The 23,435-nt window shown below is 45.4% G+C and overlaps 1 protein-coding gene across 6 annotated transcripts in view; it reads right to left on the bottom strand.

The window, feature by feature from the left end:
* Window positions 1-23,435, bottom strand: part of LRRC7 (leucine rich repeat containing 7) — a 195,761-nt gene that overhangs the window by 4,962 nt on the left and 167,364 nt on the right. For 4 of the 6 annotated variants that reach the window (XM_050306383.1, XM_050306384.1, XM_050306381.1 and 1 more), the window contains exons 16-23: window positions 21,937-22,137; window positions 16,445-16,556; window positions 16,032-16,212; window positions 12,836-14,513; window positions 7,349-7,468; window positions 4,207-4,425; window positions 3,154-3,246; window positions 611-685 (exon numbers count right to left, since the gene is read on the bottom strand). In XM_050306383.1, the coding sequence (XP_050162340.1) occupies window positions 611-685; window positions 3,154-3,246; window positions 4,207-4,425; window positions 7,349-7,468; window positions 12,836-14,513; window positions 16,032-16,212; window positions 16,445-16,556; window positions 21,937-22,137 (2,679 nt within the window). Of the gene's footprint in view, window positions 1-610; window positions 686-3,153; window positions 3,247-4,206; window positions 4,426-7,348; window positions 7,469-11,097; window positions 11,248-12,835; window positions 14,514-16,031; window positions 16,213-16,444; window positions 16,557-18,403; window positions 18,527-21,936; window positions 22,138-23,435 lie in introns of all 6 variants that reach the window. The other 2 variants (XM_050306385.1, XM_050306382.1) reach the window with 2 other exon arrangements.

Raw genomic sequence — 23,435 nt, 5'->3', positions numbered from 1 at the left:
AATAGGCCCAAGTAGAAGATCCACCATTCTCCAGGAAAATGGACACAGCCCAGGAAGGGAATCAGGCTCCATGGCCACACCTGCTCCAGGTCCCCCCTGAACCTCCTCTTCTCCAAGCTGAGCCCTGCCAGCTCCCTCAGCTGCTCCTGGTGCTCCAGACCCTTCCCCATCTCCATTCCCTTCTCTGGACATGCCCCCATCCCTCAATGTCTCTCTTGTCTGAGGGGCCCCGAACCGACCCCAGCACTGTAGGTATCTCAGCAGTGCCCAGCACAGGGGCACATCACTGCCTTGGGGCTGTGGCCACACTATTTTTGATACAAACCAGGTACCATGAGGATCATCGAGTCCAACCCTTAGCCCTGCACAGGACCATCCCCAAGAGTCACACCAGGTGCCCCAGAGGATCATCCAAACATTCCTTAAGCTCTGCCAGCCTCGGTGCTGTGACCACTGCCCTGGGGAGCCTGTTCAGTGCCCAACCACCCTCTGGGGAAGAACCTTTTCCTGAGATCCAACCTAACCCTGCCCTGACACAACTTCAGGCCTGCATCACCACCACTTCATTTCTGAGCTGCCCTCAGCCCCCCAGCAGTCCCTCCCCCTGTACCTGCAGGATCTTGTCCCCAGGCTGGAGCAGGCTGGACGCGGGGCCGTCAGGCTGAACCCTAGTAACAAAGATACCCTATAAGTCAAAGTAACACAGGTTAGGATGCCATCTCCGAGACCTACAGCCCAAAATACAGGTGAGTCCCTAACTGGGGTCTGGGGACTTTATAGACTTGGGCTGAACACCAAACTCCATTTTAATCTGTTTGTAATCAAACACTAGGTTGGGTTTGTAGCAGCTTCAGCTGCTTCACCCAATAAATATAATTGTGGGTCATTTTTAACTAAGCTTCCACCTCACAAAATACTGTCCAATATGAATAGAGTGAAAGGGCTTATCAGGAGGGTAAGTAAAATGGAGGAAGCATTAATTTATTAGAATAATCTCTACCATAATCTACACAGTAATCTTTGTTTGATTCCTCTAGGAAACAAAAAAGTTTAAAAGACGTCTAGAAAGCAGTTGATTATTCAGCCCTTGAGATCTTCAGTGCTGTGGGACAGACCTTAAATCCAGTGTCTGAGCAGTGAAAGGCTTTGAAAGAGGAAAGCTATTAAGAGTAAAGGATAGTTATAGATTTGTTTTCAGAATTTCAGTAAAATATGTTAATAAACTCACAAATCAAAGGTTGGTTCCAGCTGATGAGCACATTAAACTCCCACACAGCTCATCAGTTCTGGCCCCTCAGTGTCTGTGCTGTGCTCTCCCTGCTCCAAGGGGAATCCAAGGCTAAATGTGAACATTCCCATTGCTCCCAGGCACACCAGGGAAATCCCTGCTTGGCATCACCATCATGTGCATCCTTGAGGGATTTGACAGTCTTGTGAGCAAGGCCCTGCCCAGTATTGCCAGTGTAAAACCCAGCATAAAACTGGGACAGAGCTGTACATGGGCTGCTGAAGGCTCATCCCTGTGCCATGAACTTGTGGCAGGGGTCTGCTGTTCCAAAGGAATGGTGGCTTCTCCATGGCTTCTCCTGTCCTCTCATTCCACTGATATCAGCATTTCATTTAAAATATGGCAAATCTGGTGTCACTGTGTGGGAAGTGATGGTTCAGAGTAACAATATAGAAAAACCCTTTAACTATTAATTCCCCTCCCATCACTCCCTGAGTTGTGTTCCTGTGAGTGGGAAAACCAGTTCTATCTCCAGCTGTTCCTGCCTTGCTCCAGACACATTCAGAGTGGAACAGGGACTCTCCTTCAGTCACTTCAGCCAAGTGACAGCCAGGAAAAGTCCAGCTTAATTCTATCATCCCACCTTCAACTGGGCAAAACCAGGCCCCGATGTTATAAAGTATAATTCCAGTGTGAAGTCTCCAAGGACACCAAAAATGAGAACATTTTGAAGGATAATAGTTAAAATTCCTGGGGTTTATGTACATTACATGGAACTACTCTGGAAGGTCAAAACAGGGATTATCAATAAGAAAACTGAATCCCAGAATCCCAGACTGGTTTGGATTGGGAAGGACCTTAAAGCCCATCTTGTTCCACCCCCTGCAATGGGCAAGGACACCTTCCTTAGACCAGGAATTCAGACTGTGTCAGGTTGGTATTTCCAAGCCTATTTTACATTCCCAGTCAGTTTTCTGTTGTAATTTAGGGAGGTGGGGAATTGATTTCTTTAATTTGCAGGTAGATCTCAAAGTTTTGAAAAGAGATGAAAAAAGAATTTTAAAAAAATTTCATCACTTGCCAAACTTTCTCCATACTTAACGGAAGTTCTGACAGTCTCTGCAAACTGAATCCTGGATTAGCAAAGGACATCAGCTCTAGGAATGTGTTCAACAGAGAGGTGCCCAAAGTGCTCATTTTCCAACAAACTCCACTCAGTTTTATTGCATCAAACAGACAAATTTAAAGGTCTAAGAGTGCATTTCCTAATCCTACAGCCCCGGGAGCTGGGAATCACCAGATGGTGGAGTTTTTCTAGGCTTCCTTTTATCACATAGAGATTTATCTTAGACTTGCAATTCCCAGAATGAATCCTGAGTCTCCCTGACCACTGTGTATCTCATGGGGACATTCTTAATTTCCAGCACAGAAGGTAACTGGTGCCATGGGGTCTGTAAGGATCCAGTGATCTCCAGTTTACAGGCCAGGCTGGTTCTATGTGACACAGCAGCTACAAACCCTGGCATTCCATCTACCAGTACTGCTGGTTTAGTGTCCCCTCTAATTAATTTACTTAAAGCTTAAATCAGGGCTAAAAGTGACTCTTAAAAGTGAGAGAGAAAATTCTCCAGAAAACAGCCTCACAAATTATCTTAGACGTGGAATATGGGGCAGACACCCATGGGATTGATGTTTGATTCTCTCATTTTCATTAACTGGGAAAAGAAAGCAAACACCACCAAAAAAACCCCCAAACCAACCAACCAAACAAAAAAGACAAGTATGGGGAAAAGTATTTCAATAATCACAACAGAAGGGCATAAACATCTCGCTCATGTTCTCCACATCTCCATAAACATCTCGCTCATGTTCTCCACGTCTCCACTCTAAAATAAGGACCAGGTAGAGAGAAATTCCCAACGTACCTTATCGGAAGGTTTGAATGGATTTCCTTGTCCACTTATTCCACCACTGATACTAAACCCCAGGCCAGGATTCTTCTCTATCCTCACACAAAACTAGATTAGAAAGACAGGGCGGGGTAAGTGGATGCCAACATTAAACCCTTCCTAAACCACAGCATCCTTCTTCCCACACATCCCGTTCACCATCAGGGGGACGAGCTGAGCCCTGCACTGCACAGTGTGGAGAAAGTCAGTGGAATATTGCTATAAACTGGAAGTACTGGCATGATTTTAGCACACAGTGATACCATAATATTCCCTGTCATTCACAGATTTTTTGCACGGATTTTAAAGTTTCGTTTTCAAGGAGGAAAAAAACCCGTTAGACTCATGAGATGTTCACATTGGCCAAATTTTTTCTCATAAACGTTAGGATAAACCTGTCAGTGAGGCTTAATCTGTGAAATTTTATTTTTCCAGAAGGAGTCACATGTGCAGCATCCCTGGGACAAAGCAAGGGATAAATACTCAAAGCTCAGGGATCTTCAGAGCATTGCCAGGTCAGGGCACAGGCCCACAACCTGCACTGAGCACCTCATTCAGCAAAGTCAGGGGCCCCAAACAGGTATTTCAGTCATTAAGGCCAAATATAATGAGGACAGAACCATTAATGAAGGAACTCCCCAGTGCTGGGGGCACTGGGGCTGCAGATGGCCTTTCACTGGGCAGATCTGAGCAGATTAGTGTGTTATAAAATAACCTGCCCTGTTGACACTTAACTGGGTTGCTGGGGAAGAGGCAGAAGGTGCAAATTAATTCGGTGTGACCCTGTGATGCCAGTTCTGCTCAGGGACTTCAAGGGCAAATGGTGTCACTTGATCAGTCCAAGAGAAAATGGGTATTGATGGCTGGTGCTGGGAAATGGGATGGACCAGCCTGCCCCTAGTCCATCCAGAGCTCCTTGGGCTGCCCAGCTCAGCTGCCCCATTCCTGCCCGAGGCTCCCTTGTACCATGGACACTTTGGAAAACACAGGGACATCTCTGCCCCGAAGTTGCAATGCAGACCCTCTCACCTGCTCCTGGTAGGCGTCGGTGCTCCGCTGGCCCTTGGTCTGGATGAGGCACCGCCCGGTCTGGGGGGCTCGGGAGCTCTGGGCCGCTGGGATCTGGATGGGCAGCGGCGGCTGGTACTGCTGGATGGTGACCTTGTTCATGCTCCCCTCGTAGGGCTGCTCCCGGCTCCGGTGCTGCAGGCTCTGGGATCCCATGAGGGTCTGGATGTGGCTACCTGCCTGTGGGCAACGCAATCTGTTAGACCACAAAGGCAGGAGGCTGAAAAGAAGTGATTATTAAACTCACAGAGTCGGGCCCAAGAAAACCTGAGAGCCAGCAGAGGTTTGCTTTTGGAGCACAGCTGAAAAAAACAGGATTAAAACCAGTAGGGACACGCCCATGGCATTGGGGACCTGGGAAGTTTGGGGAGAATCAGCCATTTGATAAACATTAGGTATTTTTCTCCTCATGTCACGTCTACACTTCCGCTCAGGGCGTTTTGTGAACTGAAAACATTTAATAAATCAAAGGAGGGTGAATAATTTATCACATCCACTATGAAGATACTGGAATGTTTGTTTTTTCTGAGGATAATTTGGAGTAAGATCTATAACACAGACAGAAACTGACCAGGATTATGCTCTGGGTATGGAAAGCACCAACAGTTAAATCCTATGCCTTGTCCTGTGACCAAACGTGGCTTTTACCAAACGTAACCAACCAAATTTCTGTGATAATATTTCTGTCACAACATCTGCTGGTTTGAAGCTCCAATATTTGGTAAATACAAGTTAAATACTGCATTTATATCAACCTGGTCTTTTGCTAATACCAGCCAAGGAAGGATGGCTCCTGTCTTGTGTTTCTGTCTTGTGGACACAACAGTAAAAGTCATTTTCCAGGAAGCCTAAATACTGCAGGCTTTTAATAGTCTTTTAATAAATCAGTGGATTATTCAATTGGGAGATTAAAATATCCAATTTTGCCATAGGGGAAATAGCCCATAAATTATGGACTTGAGGTAAAATGAGCATTTAATCTGCATTATGAACAGCAAGAAGGATGGAAACAACCATCCTTCAACCATCCTCCAACCCAGATAATGAAGTAGTGATGCCTGTGCAGCATTCTCAGCTCACTGACAGTGCGAGCCATCACTATACACAGAGTAGTTCTGTGTGTGGGAAATTTGGGAATGTGTATTAATGTCTATATACAGTTAGACAGATATCAGTTAATGGCTGGACTCGATGATCTTGGAGATCTTTTCCAAGCTAAATGATCCCACGATTCTATATCAGCCTGAATACACAGTCCATCCCTCTGCCATAAACACCCCTCCCCTTGGAAAAACAACTCTCAACTCTTCTTACCATGATTTCCCAAGTCTCTACCCCACAGTGACTCCGCTCTGCAGGAGCCCAGTTAGTGGAAAACCAAAACATATTACAATTTATATTCACACATTTAATTGTTTGCTATGTTGAACTTCAGTTCTACAGAAGAGTTTCTGAATGACTTCAAATAGTTGCTGGATTTTAATCCCCAGATTCTGGAAAACCAAGACATTGGAGGTGACTTTGCTTGGAGAGATGAGTGTTGTCACACCAGCACATTACAAACCCCTGAGGAAGGTGAGTAAACATCTCTCAGAATTCATTTTCTCTCTGCTGTTAATAGACTTTGAGGAGATTGTATCACTCCTGCTTGTGGATTCACACCGTGGCTCTTCTGGAGGGGGATAAGCTGCTTCTCATGGAAATGGGAATTATTTCTTCTGCAGAAAAAATCTCTATTATGCAGACTGCTTCCCCAATTTCATCTGTATTCTTTACTTATCATCCAGTACAAAAGTTAATTATTTTCAGCTCGGTGTCCAATATTTACAGTACAGTTGGAGTAGCTGGCAGTGGGTGTAATGATAGATTTGCTGAGTGAAGCAATGTTTGTACTTATCCCATGGGAGCAGCCAGATACGGAAATATTCAGAACAAGAGAAAGTCTGCAGTTGAATTTATTACAATCCTGATGGTGCTCTGTTGATGGTGAACTGTTACAGCACTGACTGTGCACTGATGGTCCACAAATGCAAGACAGCAACAGTGTCCAACAGGGAATGGACCAACACAGGTTTTATCCCAAAATGCCAGTGAAGGCAAGAAATTACTTTTCTTACATTTCTCATCCTCATTTCTTGCATATCAGATGATAAATAACTTGACTGTCAGAGCCAACTCCACCACACCCTGTCACGGCACCCTCCTCCTCCTCCTCCTCCTCCTCCTCCTCCTTCTTCCTCCTCCCTCTGGGCAATTTCCAGAGGGAGGTGCAATTTCCATCTCCCATCTTCCAGCAATCCTCCTGTACTCATGGACCTGCGGATGCACCTCTCTGTGAAGCCAAGGGTTGCTGCTTCTGCCACTGCCTTGGATAAAAGCTGTGAAGGCATCAGGGAGGTCCTTCCTCATCAGCTGAGGGTTATTCACACAGCAGTTATCAGTGTGCACACCATGACTTTCACTGGTGTTATTCACCCCTAGGACTTTACTCCAGGGATGAGCTGGTTGGATCTCCATGTAGGCAATGACCACTGTAATTATCCCAGCTCAAATGTGCAGCTCCACCTCCCAGCATCGACTCCAAACACAGCTGAGTTTGTCAGGACCCTCCATTCTCCAGCTTTGCGATTAGAGCAGCCAAACCCAGCAGTTCCTGAGTGGATGAGCCAAGCTGGGGCTGGGAGGGAACAGCCAATATTTGCAGATGAGCAGCCCAGCTCCAAGCACTGGAATTCAACATCCGCCACAAGGTACCAGAAATTAGACCCATTTCTGGTGAGTTTATCAATGAAACAGCTTTGCCTGTTCAGAGCTGGGTTGGCACCATCCCAACGTTTCATTTGTTATAATTGTCATTGAAATGAAACATCTGATGAGACTCTGCAGGCCAAGGGACAGGAAGACACCTGCCCAACCCCCTGTGCCCACTGCATACACCAGAGATGGAACCACACAAACCACACAAACACTGGCAAAACATGCCTTGAATTCCCAACAATTATTGCTTTAAGCCTTGAAACAAAACCAGGTGTGTCCTCATACACTCTCTCTCCTCCTTGGAGAGGTGCTGGGAGCAGGATCCACTCTGGGATCCCTTCCTTACCTTCTTGGTGACGGTGTCGGGGGGCACGTCCCGCCGCCCCAGCGGGTACGGGTTCCACTGGCTGCCCACGGACACCTCGTCCTGCCCGTTGTCCAGGATGCTGCTCTGCTGCGACGGGGTCTGTTGCACAAATGTAGGGCAGCTTTTAGTCACCAAACAACCCCTCCTCAGCTTCACTTCAGTCACCAACCCAGTTAAATAAACCACACCGTGCTATTGCTACAACAGAAATCCTCCTAATTCCCCCAGTATTTCATTAACACGTGACCACATTGCTCAGGGACCCTCTGCAAGCAGGAAGGCTTGAAAGGCATAGGAGAGAAATAATGAGAATAATGAATGATGAGAGAAAAGAGAAAATTCATTTTACATGACTCAGAGAAACAAATTTGGTTGAAATCCCACATTTCAATGTGCAGTCTGCCCTTAACAGTGAGTTAGAACTTTCTTGCTGCTCGTTCAAGCAGCAAAGACTTTTTTAATGAAGTATTTGCCACAAAGACAAATTTGATGCTTTTATTTTCTGCAGAAAACATTCCCTGATGGCAAAGGTGAAGTTGTGACTCCTTGTCCCCCTCACTCAGCTCCATCTGAGGCTCCCAGACCTCTCTAGGCTAGGCCTGTCTTGTGTTAAACCAACAGATTATTACATGTACAATATTAACTTGTAATTAAATTTTTTTTCTGAATTTAAATGGCCATAACACACATTTAAAGTTTCCTAAATATTATTATCTTTCCCTTTTCTCTCCTGTTATAAATATTTCTTCCTTGTCCTTTTTCCCCCTGGTTATTTTACTCCTGTTTTCAGGACTTTGGAGGGTCTTTGTGCTTCTTCTGTCCCATCTTGATCTTCTGTTATCTGTCCCTCTGTTTCTCTACCATCACTGGAAATTTTAATAACATGGAGGTCAGACTTTCCAAAATTCCAGCATTGTGCTACCACTGACAGTACCTGAATGATGTGGTGCTTACTGAGTTCTGATTAATGAAAATCTACAAAGAAACAAAAATATCTATTTTTCCCCTCTGTCATTCAAGCAAATACTTCTCCAGTTTAGATTACAGAAAATCAGGATACACTTATTTAGATGGCTGAAGAATTGCATTTGCTTTGAAACATGAAAGCTGGGAACTTGTCAATTAAAAACTATTTTTTAACAGAAGTTTAAAAGTAAGAAGTAAATTGTGATTAAATCACACATCTCAGTGATTTATAAATAAACAATATTTCAACTCCGATTATTTCAAATGAAAGAAGATTTTCATTATAATTCTTTCATCATTCAAGTCTTCCAGAAAAATCATGGAAGTTGCTATTTTCCTTCTATTAAAAACCACTAGAAAAACATTTCCACTGTTGAAAGACCTCCTTGTGGAGCTTTCTTTACACCATTAAAATGGAAAATAAAGCCATCCCTTCCAGAGCTGTCCTGAGAATCCTCTCACATCCTGAGGGATCAGCTTCTGGGCCTCTCTGGATGCCCTCCCCATGCAGAGAGGGGGTAGAGAGGCTCATTCCAAAGGGAACCTCTCCTTTCCTCCTGACTGACTATTATTCCCAAGGGAGGTGGCAACAGACACTTCTGGGAATGGATTCCACCAAACCACAATCTTTTAAACCACCTAGGAGATGGATCCCAAAAATGGAAAAGTTCTGGGTTGTTTTCCCCACTGACTGATCTGCAGGAGGGAGTTTGCACTCGAGAGGGCAAAAGAAAAAATACAGAGGGTGTTTTCTGCTTTCTCAATAAACAGGTAAATTCTGTGGTTTCATTTTCTGCAGCAAAATGAATTTGACCCCTTGTAATATTGCTCATTTTCTGAGCTCGGACAGACTGAAAGCAAACCCACATCCATTAAATCTGGGTAAACAATGAAAAGCAGCAGTTCAAGCATTTTCTACAGTGAGCAGAATCAATGCAATAAACATTCTGAAAATAAGTTATTGGTAAACTTGATTTCCTGACCATCCACTGGACAACCAGACCTCACTCATTACTCTCTTGAATCCAGGCCACAGGAAGGAGGGAGGAGAAGGAGACAAAAATTAAACTGCTGTGGCCTGGATTCATCAAGAAATGCAAATCCTTTAGAACATATGAAGGAATAGAATAAAACAATACCAAATATACACGACATTCATTCAACAGTAATTTTCCCCTGCTTCCCAAACAGTACAATAATAGAATAACCCCCTTAATGCACTTCAGCATCACAGTTTATATGGGTATGGAGCAGTGAAATGCTGGTGGAAGAGAAAGCAGAATAATCCACATCAGAGCACACCCCAAAATATATCACTCTGAACAGATTCATTAATTCCTCAGACATCCATCCATTAATATCCATATTCATTTACAGCCTCAAATCCTGGAAGTGCTATAAAACACCGTGTTCCTGATGTGTGTAGCAAACCAGCACTGTTATTTGGGGTTGATGGCAAATGGATTTTTTCAAGGACTCGTGACAAGACCTGGCATGTACCCGAGGAGACAAACAGGTTCTTTGGAAGCAGAGACAACACTGGAATGTCACCCGTGGCCAACACACACCCCTGGGGGGCTTCTCGGTGCCACCCACCCAACAACAGAGAAGCACAGAGAGCGAGGGAGGGAACCCAGGGACAGCTGACGGCAGGTGGGATGGAGGTGACAGTGTATGGAGAGTCAGTCCCAGCAGGAAAAGCCTGACACTGATCTATGTGTGCTGCTATCTTGTCCCAGCTCTGCCCAGAACTCCAGCACGGAATTCGTGCTGCATCAGGGAGCTGAGCAGGGCCGAGGTCTGTCCAACCCACACAACCTGCTCATGCTGCTGCCATGAAATCACCCTATTCTTCTCACCAGCCTTGGATGTAAGCTCTGAAACAGGGCCTTGGAAGCCTCCTGTGGGAATCTCTGGCCAGGGCTGGTCCTGCCTGGGCAGGTGCCAGCGGTGCTGGAGGCCAGCCTGGCAATTACCAGCACAGCTGATCCCATGGCAGCGCCTGGATCTGTGCTCTGCTGCCCTTTAATTAGAGATGCTGCTAATGTGTCCCAACAGCTCCTGCTGCCAAAGCAGGGAGAGGCCAAGTGAGGCTTGTCCCTCCTACATCGCCCTCACCCTGGGCATGTGAGTGTGGCCACATGGATGCACAGGTGGTCTCAGGATCTCCTCTTTGACACTGCAAATCCTGCAGCAATGTCCCTCTCTGGCTTGTCCTGTGTGCTTTTCCCTTCAAACATTTGTTTAGGATGATCTTGTATGTCTGTACTTGTCAGCAATATACCAAGAACAGATGTAAAATAGTAAAAAATGAGGTTATTCTCTTTCTACATGTGTTACTCAACCAAAGTTTAAAATGGGTTTGGGTGTGGTAAGTGTGCTCAAAGCTCATCAGCTACTACAGCAGAGCCAGTTAATGCTCAAATATTAAAATCCCTGTCTCCTGGGGCCTATTTAAATGCATATTCAACATTTCTACAGTCCTTTTTTTAAGCTCAGTCTCAGAGCAAAGCACGTTCCCCATTTCTCTGCACAGATTGAGAAAATGATGGCACCGGTCTGGAGGAGGAGAGCAGGAAGCAGGAATGACAGCCACGGGAAACCCAGAATCCAAAAAGCAAGGGAGGAAAACTGTACCACTGCCATCCTTGCTTTTTGCATTGGGTCTGTATAAGCATGAGTAGTAGGCAAAAGCTAAACCAGGAGGAAGCAAGAAGTTAATTTATTGGGAATGCTGGTGGTGCTGGCTAGCCCATACTTACTTTCGGTAGAGGTAGCTCTTGAAGCATTTGGTTTTCAAATTTAGATTTAGTCTGCAAGTTTAAAGTCATGCTTCGGCCGGCATGCATTGCTGAAACCCCTCCAGAGTGCAGCATGCCAAGGCTAACTGTGTGGTGTTTGTAAGCAGCGGTCTGAGTAGAGGAAACAACCACGTGACAGATATGAACACACATGCTCATCGAATTAAGTATCACACATATATGGTTAAGTTCACAAAGTTTTAGTTTAAGCAAACAAACAGTCCCAAGAGATCAATAGCTCCCCGGGGCATGCACTGGGTCACACAAAGCAAGTACATTGCTCGTTGTACATAAAATGGATACCAGAAACGACTTCCACGCTGACAGCAGATGAGGTGTGTTGGTATCTGGAGTTGTATCACATGGTACAAGTCTTTATTTTGCAAATATGGCCAAATTTAGGCTTGGCTGCGCAACCACAGATAGGCCTGGGATGTGTCTGGCACCAAGGAGCAAACCCTGGGGGAGAAGGCTCTGCTCCATCCCAGGAGCACCTGCTCCTTGCCCACCGCCACGGTCCTGCACAGGCCCGACCGGCAGCGGCTTTTCCTGGAGCAGCTGCTCCATGGGAATGCCCAGGGCTTCACACCAGCAAAGCCTCCACCAGGCAGCTCAACTCCTGAGAGATTTGCAACCAGCAGTAACCAGCTCACAGGGATTGCTGCCAACTCAGCAGAACCACCAGTGTCAGTTTTCATGAGTTCAGGTATTCCTTGATACACACTGTAAGCTAAGCATGAAGATATTTCTTAAACAAACAGCATCTGGGAAGTGTTTATTTCCACCAGAAATGGCTCTGCTCAGGGTGCACTGGTTTCCCTGGGGAGAATTTTCCAATTGGTTTTACACAGCACAAGGAAAAGAGCTGAAGGGAGGAAACACTTCAGCCTTTGAGCCCATTTTTAAACTTAACCCATTGGGCTCTAATGATATTTTAATAAGTATCACATCCGAGCAACTGGGAGGTGAGGAGTGCAGTAACACCAAACTCAGGAGGCTCTGGCATAAAGTACGTAAATGGACACGTTTGGCAACTACCTTCTTATGCATTTCATGACAGTAATTTTCCACAACCACTTCAGATCATGAAGTAAATGCAATTCATGAAGTAGGTCATTAAATAGGTAATGACTGAAATCATGCACTAAAGGACTTGTATTCTTCGGATAGAAGGCAAATCAGCACAACTTCCTACAGCTAAAAGGAATAATGATCACATTCCTCGATCAAAACAGTGGCAGTGGGTACCCAGTGCTATTTCTCAGTCAAGAGACACCTTTAAACCCCCTCTAACAGTGATACGAAAGCTAAAATACATTATTTTACTTATTCTCGGTGGTGGTTTTCTTTGTTCACTTTTACTGCCAAGATGTGCCCAGAGCTCCCAGTTGTGCCTGACGTGGTGGGCTCCAGCAGCACATCCACATCTATGAGCAGGACAGAATCTCATGGGCTTTCATCATTTTGGGTACTGCTGCAGGAGCCACCACCTCAGTGACCAGAGTGGAGCCTCTGAGTTTATCTGGGACCCTTCACTCCAGCTGAGCACCCCTAGGGCCCTTTGTGGGCCAGCTCCTCTGACAACGAGGCAGGAATTGCATTACTGGGAATTCTGGTGGTCACCACTGCACGTGCAAATAGTTTGACATACCGAAACACACAACTAAAGGCATTAATTGCAGAGAAATGCCAAACATACCCTGTCTAACCTTCTAGCTTCTATATGTCTAAGTAGCTGTTGTCTCCAGTCAGCGGGCATTTTAGCACAGCTCTCATTTCCCTTCCCAGGGGGAGGCCTTGGCTTTATATCACTGTTATCGGAAGGCTTGTCGCCATAGTTACCCAAGTTATAGTCTGACGGAATCTTTTCCAGCAGCGCTGCCATTGTCGGCCTCGCTGAGACGGGCCGGGTTTGGGATGTGCCGTAGCTCTCTGTACTGTAGCTTCGTGCAGACAAGGGCCTCCTTTGCGTGAGGTTTTTAACTGGGAAGCTCCCAGTCTGGGCTTTCACCTCCTGGTAGGAAGGGAGCTCGTCTTCGTAGCGCCCGTTGCGCTTGAGGAACTGTGCCTCGGGCACGGCCATGCCGCTCTGGCGATCGGCCGCCCCGCGGAACGGGGCCCGGCCGTACCTGTCGCCCGGGGGCAGCTCCTGGGGCTCACTGACCCTGCGGAACATGGACATCTCGGTGGAGCTGACCAGGGAATCCGCCCTGCGCAGGAAGCCCGGCCGTGCGCTCTGGCTGCCGAAGGGGGGCCCCATGGGCTCCTCGCTCACCGAGGGCTGCGAGAAGGAGAACACGGGATCCACGGGCGCATACCCGCGGTACCCCCGCGGGCTCACCAGCTCCTGGGGCAGGTTTTTGGGTGGCTGGGGGATGTACTCGGGGTTGAGCTGGAAGGGCGGCAGGAGCCTCTTGTCGGCCGTGACCTCCACGGCACCCTGGGGGTTGAAGCTTTGGTCGAACTGGTAGACTTTCTTGGTGACGGACGATTTCTGCTGCGGCTGCACCTTGACACTGCCGTAGGTCAGCAGCTCGTCGTCCAGCATGGGCACGGACTGGCTGCGGGACATGCTCAGCATGCCGTGCTCTGGGCCCAGCAGCTTGTCCACCCTCTCGTGAGGCCCTACAGTATCATTCCCGGATGCATAGTTTTCTAGGGGGATGTTGTACACCTTGTATGTACCAATGTCTATCTCATCAATACTCTGAGACTTCTTAAACTTGTTCGTTTTTAAATCCCTCATCATTGGGGAAAGCCGCTCCGTGCTCTTGCTGATGGAAATGACGTTTTTGGAAGGATCTGGGCGACAGTGGATATGGGAAAAGACATTTGTGAGGCTTCTGTTAGCGTTTGAGTCGTGATATTCCCATGCTATTCCTGGAGGGAAAGTACTTGTCATTTCAGGAGACTCTTTGACATGATCTTTCCTCTCAGGCAAAGGGCTGGTGGTGGGGGTGCTTTCCAGTTTGGAAGGAAAAGCTGTCCTGTCTTCAAAGGGACTGGGGGTTCTGGTCCAATTTTGCCAAGGATTGGGAGGAGGCACTTCAGATTCGTGTGTGTTTCTGAGCGTCGGCTGCTCCAGCTCCAAGGGGATGCCAACTATCCTGTCCTGTCGGATCAGCGGCCTGCGCCCATGTGCGGATGAGCTCCTCGATTTGGTGGTGAGCAGGGGGTTGGCGTTTGGGTTCTCCACCGCGCTCTCCTCGGCCACGAACCCCGTGTTGTCGTAGTGGGAGCCATCGGTCCAGCCCTCGGCGAACGTGTCGCTCAGCGGGCGCCGTTCCGGCCGTGCCGGCAGGTTCCCAGCTGGAGCTGATTCCCGCTGGCTCAGCAATGGCTTGGTCTCCAGGGGCTGTGGGAATGACTGTGCCAGCCTGCAAAGACAAGAGAGAAGGGAGCAAGATAAAATGCCCTCTATCCCAGCACATAAACCATCACCAGAACGACAGCAGAATCACAGAGTCACAGAATCTGCTGAGCTGGAAGGGATTCATCAGGATCATCAAGTCCATCCCTTAGCCCTGCACAGGCCCATCCCCAAGAGTCTCACCAGGTGCCCCAGAGGATCATCCAAATGCTCCCTGAGCTCTGCCAGCCTTGGTGCTGTGACCACTGCCCTGGGGAGCCTGTTCAGTGCCCAACCACCCTCTGGGGAAGAACCTTTTTCTAAGATCCAAACTAACCCTGCCCTGACACAACTTCAGGTCATTCCCTTGGGTCCTGCACCTCATGCCCACAGAGCAGGGATCAATGCCTGCCCTTCTTCTCCTCACGAGGAAGTTGCAACTTCAATGGGGTCTCCCCTCTTCTCCAGCCCTCAGCCTCTCCTCACACGGCTTTCCCTGAAGGACCTTCCCCATCTCCATTGCACTTGTTTGGACACTCTCTATGAGCTTAAAGCAATTTAGCACTCTCCCATCTATGCTCTGGCTTTGAGATTGTGCTATGAGACATGAACCTCATGCCACTGGCTTGGCACAAAGGTGGCAGCAGGTTTTTGCCCTGGAGCACAGACTGTGTCAGTACACACATGGAGAAACTAAGAAGTCAGTGACAGGCCTGGCTGGCTCCATGCTGTGTTCACAGAAATCCAGCTGAACATATTTACCTGCTGTAAAAATAATCTGTGAGTGCAACAGAAGGTTTTTCACACTTACATTACTTTATTTTTAAACAAAGATACCAGATGCAGTTTGTGTGTGTTCTCACCACCAAGATTTTATGCATCTCCACTGAGAAGGCTCCAGCCTCTCTTTAACAGGATAGAGCCTGTGGATGGAACCACGTGAGGTGATTTATGGCAGGGACAGACAGGGCAGGGTGTTCCTGGTGTGGTACAAGGGTGTTCTCAGGCTGCTGATGGCTCATTAGAGCTTTCCAAGAACTTTCCATGTTCTTGGAATCCAGGGCAGAGGGAGGCCAGGACGCAATAATGGGACGCAGACTGCAGCCAGATTCCAGGAGCTTTAATGCCTGGTTATAGCCCAGAGTTGATCCACCAGCTATGGAATTACTGGTGTTTATGGAGTATGGATATATGGCCAGCTCTGCACAGCCTGGGCTGTGATTGGCCACACACAAATGGGAAAAAATGTGGAATTTTTAAACAAAATGCCTAAACAGATCAACAAAGAATTACAGAATATGCTGAGTTGGAAGGGACCCACCAGGATCATCAAATCCAACCCTCAGCCCTGCACAGGCCCATCCCCAAGAGCCTCACCAGGTGCCCCAGAATATCATCCAAAGCTCTGGTAGCCTTGGTGCTGTGACCACCGCCCTGGAGAGCCTGTTCAGTGCCCAACCACCCTCTGGGGGAAGATACAGTCACTTTGAGTGCATATGAAAAGACAAAATGCCACCAGAAGAGGTGCTAAGAAAGATTGTCACACCTGTTCCCCCACAGAGAGTTATTCACTGCTTCTTTAGCCGTTGTCTGCAAGGAGCCCATTTTAACATGCGCATTGGAGGACCCTGAGGAAGCCTGGGAAGGGGAATAGTCTGAGTAAGTGCCTGAGGAAACGCTGTTATTCAGACAATGGATCTTATCTGCTTCAGACTCATCTGTCGACTCTGAAACAAAACACAGCAAACGCTTTCAGAGTGTGGCATTTGAGAATTAAACTCCAGAAAAATACATTTCTAAACTGGAACTATGAACATATATATATGTGTGTGTGCGTGTACAAATACGCATAGGATTTGTTTTAAAATCACAGTGAAGGGTAGAACATCTCAAGGAACGTCTCTCCTTGCATATCACACACGTTTTCATCTCAAAGGTTGTTCTAAACCAAATCAGTACCTTTCTTGTCTTTACCCAGCAGAACGAGTTTGGGGGGGTACAACGGAGTCTCAGGAATGGAAGGACGGAGCTCCCCTATCCTCATCTCACTGGCAGGATGTCCATAGGCATCCTGAGGAATATAAAAACGAAGAATAAACACATGGATGTCCCCAGGCATCCTGGCGAACATAATAACAAAGAGTAAACACAGGAGACAGAATCCACTTCAAACTGCAAGGCACAAACATTTCCCGGCCTTCTCCTCACAACACACCAACCCCACCATACGGGCAGCGTCTAATCATGCTGATTTGTCAGCTGAAAGTTCTAATTAGTCCTCCAGAAATACTCCTAAAAATTAGTGGTGATGTGCTCGTTCTGGAAATGTGGACAAAACAGATGGAACTTGTGAGATATATCAAGGCCATGTAAACATTTTGGATGAAGTCAAGGTCACAAAAACAAGCTGCCAGCAGAAAAAACCACAAATTGGGAGTAAACAATTGTTATTTCAGGAGGAAACGTTCCTCGTTCAGTTATTCATGGCACAAGTCCCTCTATAGATTCAGCTCTCCCTGTAGCTATATTTAATTAAAATGGCTTTGTCTATAAAGGGTTTGTGGTTAAATTAAAATTATTCAGATTTAATAAACTTCTCACTGAGAGTTCAGCACATCTTGACCTTCAAAGGATATATACAGAAAATAAAATGGAAAAATGTTGAAGGGAAGTGGGATGTACTCTTAGAAAGAGGTATTTTACATTAGGACATTTAGGCTCACAGTATAGTTAGAAGGCAGTGAAGTCAGAAGGAGGAATTTTGGAGAGAATGTTCAGAGCTGAGGGTGGGTGTCCTGGGGAGACAGGGAGGGGTGTGACATGTACTACAGGGATGCCACTGGTACCCTGCCCTCAGGAGGAGACTGGAGGAAAGGGAGCCTGAAGGATGGGCAATCTGGGAAACCCACTTTATGGGTGGTGCCCAACTCAGGAAAATATCATGGAAAGGGAACTGGTGGAGATGGAAAGCTGAGCCAATGCCACCAGGATCCTTGTGAGAGGAGGAGCTGTCATTCTGTAAGGAGGATGGAGGCTGGAGAAGGAGAGTATGTACTAAAATAGAGGAAATTTTGGAGGGATATTAGGGTAAAATCCATAATTAATAGTATAAATGAGGAGAGAAACAGGAGAAATGTATTTAGGAGGGAGCTTACACTAATGGGACACCATGAGGGTCTCCGTGCCCTGACACATTGCTGGGAAAGGTTCTCCAGTGAGTTCGAAGAGTGAAGTTAATAAGGAGAGATGTAATAATTAAACAATTTAAAGTGGAGTACCCAAACCAAACACACTCACTGAGTTATTAATGTATTTGTGTGGAAGGAGGTGTGGGAGAAGATGAGGATTTGAGCCATTGTTAAAATGTAAAATGCTCCAATATAAATTTTTTTTGCTTTTACTCATCAGGAGCAAACTTTCATAGGTTTCCTCTCCATTCCCTGATTTTTGTAGTAACAGTGGAAACAGAGATTTGTAGAACCCTTTGCCATGCAATTTATCCTCGAAGAATATAATTATATTTACACAACAGTTATTTTAATCCTTCTGTACTAGGTGTTCTACTGGAGGCAAGACCTTCCTAAAACAGCAAAAAACAGGCATCCCCAACTTAATTAAACCCCTCAGGACTAACATTTAAGGGAATAGTTACATGGTGTGATACAGCCAAGACTTTCCTTCCCCATGCAGAGATCCCAGGATGTCTGTGGTGTTCTGTAGGTGACACAGTGATATCCACACAACTCAACAACAGTGCAAAAGCCTTTCCCCAGTGCAGCACAACCGGTTGCCAGTGTAAGTGTGACCAACCTGTGCAAAACCAGTTATTTTTTTGAGAAATAAAGAGTGCCCAGTGCTGCAGAGTGTGAAATTCTCCCCTTATGACACCCATGGTGCCTGTCAGGGGTCTGGTTGTACCTCTGAACTCTTGGTGCCCTCGGCTTTCTCCTCCCTGTCTGAGGCTTCCAGAGGTGATTCCTGAGTGTTCTCTGTCTCAGACAGGGGATTCTTTGGAAATTCTTTACTTTCTTTATCTTGAACCTGGAATCCCAACATTATGCCATGAACCTTTCAAGAGTTATAAGTTATAACCCCCCTTGCTGTAAGAACCAGCAGTTCCATTTTTGACACGATGATGAACACAGGGTTTTATTTCAGATGCATGATTTTAGGAACTTTTCTACCTTATAGCATTTTCTTTTAAGCCCTAACCCAGTTATTCCAACAAAAATTGATGCACGTTTGAAAGAACCAGTCTGGCATTTGTGAACATGCCATGAACGTGAAAGATGTGGTAAAACCCCTAATCATATTCCATTTAATTCCACTCTCTTTAAGAGGACCTTTTCTTACAAGCTCAAGAACAAAAAGGTCACTAATAGGGAAAAAAAGTATAGTGAATAGGAGCAATTGTAAGAAGAAAGGGAAGAGATAAATCAAATTGTGTTGGGTCAACTTATTCCTCAGGACTAACTGGAGAAGGATACAGGGAAAGGACAGACAACTGTAGTAAGCTGTTTCCCAAGAGAAAACACATGGGAAAGACCATTAAAACAACTGAGGAAGAGAAATATCAATGAGAATTCAGGCTGAGAACACAAGAACATTAAATTATAATCTGGAGAGATGCAATTTCCCCTTCCATAGAATCCCAGAATGGTTTGGGTTGGGAGAGACCTTAAAGCCCATCCAGTTCCACCCCTGACATGGGCAGGGACCTTCCACTATCCCAGCTTGCTCCAAGCCCCATCCAACCTGGCCTTGGTCACTTCCAGGGATGGAGCAGCCACAGCTTCTCTGGGACACTTGAGAAGTTGGATATTCTTAGAATATTCTTGATATGGACTATAAAGACCTGAATTGCTCATTTGTGGGATTCTTCACTGTTTCTCATGAAAAGGTGACACAAAATTATCCCAGCCTCCTATTTGCCCAAAACTCACAGGTTTCAAAATGACCTAGAACAATGAAGAGGTTTGCTATAATTGCTGACTAATCAAGACATTGTTTGCTTATTGTAAGTGAAGGTGGAGGATGGTGCAGGGGATTTGAAATGCAGCTTCTTACTCATTTCAGATGATCCCTTTAATTATTTAGAAACACTTTGTGAAGAGACGTGTAAATTAATTGCAAGAAAACCCAAACGAGATCAGAACAGAAACCATCTTATCTGGTCTCTGAGGATGAGAAGTGAGCATTGCACCTGAAATTAAATTACCTTGGTATTAGAAACTGCCTTCAGTCTTTAGCTCTATGAGAACACACCTGCAATTTCAAACTGTCTTTTAACTTGAGGCTCGAGATCGTGTCTCCTAATTATCTGAAAAGCAAACGGAGCTTAATTATGTTTTATTTAATGTGTTACAACTGAAATCAGGCCAATATTGTTCACAAAATCATTCACACTTTTTCTACAGTTTCCCCCATGTCTTTATCCTCCTGCAGGAAGCCAAAGAGAGAAAAATGTATTTACAACTCCCTGCTTGGAGCCAAAACAACTTCCCAGTGTCAGCACTGGGTGGAGGGACAAGAACACTCCTTTTCTTTTCCTTACCTGATGAAATGGTTGGGTTACTAGTCTTGACTATGTACCAAGGAAATTAAAATGTGAAAAAGTCCTCTCTCCTCACTATTGTAATAACAGAAGATGAAAACCCCTCTCCAGTGATCCATGGGAACAGCGGTGCACTCGCAGCAGTTGCTTGTGGGAGACAATTAAGGAGGAAATTGCACTCCCATTATTTAATTGCACTTCAGGAATACCACGGGGTCTGTCTGCAGCAATTCAGCTGGTTTTGCAGAATGCTTTTTGTGAGACTTGTGCCACTGACACTCGTGTAGCTCCACACAAAACCAGAGCAACTCATATTTTATGGTGTCACTGCCACTTACTCCTTCCTTACACCTCCCTAATGTAGGATCCCTGGGCTCTGCCTGCTCACAGGACCCTGTGGGGTTCAGCTCACTGGGATTTTCATTTAAAAACTTCACATTTAATTGAACAAGTGTTAACAAACCAGCAATGACTTCTGGAGGCTGCATCACCAACCACAGCCATGGGACCAACTACCTAAAGTCTCTGTCAGGCCCTATGGATCAAGTTCCTGATAGACAATTCTTAGGGATAATTAAAACCCACAGAAAGTTGTTAGGAATATTCAAGTTCAAAAGATAGATAATACAAAATAAATTCTATATCTTCAGCATCAAGAGAAGAACATGTAAAGACTCCTGGCCCAAGTTGTTTAAAGCTCAGATTTACACAGTAAGAACTTAATAAACAAAAAAGAATAATGGTGGAATTTATGATTTCAGATTTAGATGAAAACATGAGTGATTTAACTTAAATATCTTAGTTTAACTGAAATATTTAACTGAAATATTTTAGTGCTAATTGAAACTGTGCCTAGATTCGAAGGAAGTCTTCTGAAGCATCTTAAAGGGAAAACTTTCGTTGGTTATTTTGGTAAGAAATGAAAATGATTAACTGCAAATAGCCCTGACAGAGCAGCTACAGCTGAGCATTGTAAAAACAGCCCGTTTGCATTACAGATATGGAAAATTTAGGAAGAACAATTCCTGCACACACAACAAGCCAGAGACAATGATATTTCAAGGACAATGAGTTTCTCCTAATGTTTAGACAACAAAGGAGTAAAAAAAGAATGTGAGAATATTTTTCCTCACTTATTTCTTTTCAACATTAAGGCTTTGTAAAGATTTTCAGGAATGCTGGTATTCCTGTAGACCTATCCAAGGTTATAAACCATCAGGGGAAGAGAATTCCCTATTTCTGAACAGTGCCTGCACACAGTCAGGGTGTCCATGGGTAGATGAGATCAAGTTCCTGCTATTTGGAACAGTAGGATTTAAGAATTTTGCTTCCTAAATGACTATATTTGCCTTGGAATAGAACTTTGTCCCTGTTTTTGCTGATCCACTGCAGAGCTGGATTCTGCAACTCACTGCAAGTCTCTGTTCAGGGATTCCTGATCCAAAGCTCCCTGCAGTGGGAAAAGTTCTCCTGCTGCCTTCATTAACTTTGGACAAGGTTAATTGGGTATCTCCTAGGAACAGGAACTGAGGGAGAAGAACTTCATGGCACAGTAGGGTCAGACACAACCAAATGGTTGGTCATTGACGAATCAGAGGCAGGAATGCACGCACTGAAGGCTGAGATGGAAACAAGCTGGGTCCTTCCTCCTGCTCCTGTGCAAGTCTCATATCATTAAAATTGTCTAAATCAACAGCAAAATTCAGATCTAGGTAGACTTCAACTCAAAAATTCAGCAGTATTGGGAAAAACAGCAACTCAATATACACCCGAATGAACTTTAGAGGTGAAAATAGAAACTCTCAGGTATGAGGTCACAGCAGATGCAGAATTATCATTTGGAGGAGTAGTGTTCAAACCTGGGACTCTGGAGAGGAACAAGGAGCCTTTACATTACCTCCACTGAAATCTCCTTGGGTGCCATGGGCCATTTGTGCTCATACTTGTCTTTCACCCCTTGGTCACTGTTGGCAGCGGGTGCAGAGTTCTCGGGCCGCACTCCATGGCTGGGTTTGCCCACCAGGTTTTGGACTGATTTGACCATATTCTTTAAATCCTCCGGGTAGGGAGTGGGGTAACGTTTTAGATTTATTTCAACCTGAACATTCACAAAAAGAATTAAAGCACAAACACAAAATGCAAACAGCATGCAAACTAACCCGTGGTTACAGTACTGGGGCTCAGGGCACATCCCTCGCATTTGGGATCACTTGAGGTGTTACACAGAGATATCTGCACGAGGTTTGGGACTGAAATGTGCTCAGTTACTCTATGTCAACCTTTAATGGAATTCCAGGGACATAAAATAACGGATGGGAATGGCTCCCTACAATCTATTACCCTGGGAGACTGTTGTATGTTAATCCTGCACTTTGCTTGAGAGTGCTGACATATTCCATCCCACTTTCCCAAACGATGCTGGTGTAAATGCAGAATTAATTTAGCTACTTTCTATGTACTCAATTAATCTGAATTATGGATGGCAGCTGAGAGCAGGAGCTGGTCCCCTGGGAGCCATTTGCTCCTGGAGATGGATAATGTTCCTACTGGCACTGAAGTGCATCCTAGTCTTCTCTCACACAGGAGAACAGACTCAAACCACCACAGACAGGTTCCCCACAAGGCCTGAATGGTGCTTTAACTGACTGACAGACCCACAGATTTTCTAGAAGACCCCATATTTTGAATTTCTAAGTTTTCCAGAGAGATCTGTGCGTGTCAGGATAACTGTGAAACACATTTACCACAAGTATTTGGAATCATTTACCACAAAGCAGATTTTACCTCATCGTGGAAGTGACGTAAGAAAAGGAGCATGTTTTAACAGCTCGCTGTTACAGTGGGAAAAATGTAATTCTGGATTCCAATGAAAATGGTCTGTCAATACGAATATTTCAGAGGCAAAAGAATGATTGGTTCAGAAAAAAAACCCTGTATGAAATTCTGGCATAGAGTTCTGAACCACAAGGGAATAAACACTACAGGGAGTAGGTTCTGACATGACTTGAACAGAAAACGTCCAAATGTATGACTGGGATGTCATATGTTAATAAAGAATTCCAACAGAAAAGATAAATTGAGGCTGGAAAGCAGCAATAAAGTCCTGGGTGATTTACAGTTGAAAGAAATCATATTTAGAGCTGGCCTAATTAGGCAGTTGGTTTCTCCTAGAACTCAGACCATGGTTTAAGGGGAAGGTCTGAGACAGACACGGCCAAGAGCCAGCAAATCCTCAGTAAAAACTAGTCAGGGAAAATTAAATGGAAGACTTGGATGAGAGAGACAAATCCTAGACAGGGATTTCATCAGAGTTTGCCATCACTGTGAGTATTAATATTAAACAGCAGAACTCCTGGCAGCTGTGGAGGGTGAGAGCACTAGAATGCAGATATTTTC

This window comes from Myiozetetes cayanensis, unplaced genomic scaffold (assembly GCF_022539395.1).
Source record: "Myiozetetes cayanensis isolate MyiCay16 unplaced genomic scaffold, myiCay2020 scf12, whole genome shotgun sequence".
NCBI classification, from domain to species: Eukaryota; Metazoa; Chordata; class Aves; order Passeriformes; family Tyrannidae; genus Myiozetetes; species Myiozetetes cayanensis.
This window is presented reverse-complemented; position numbering and strand designations above follow the sequence as displayed.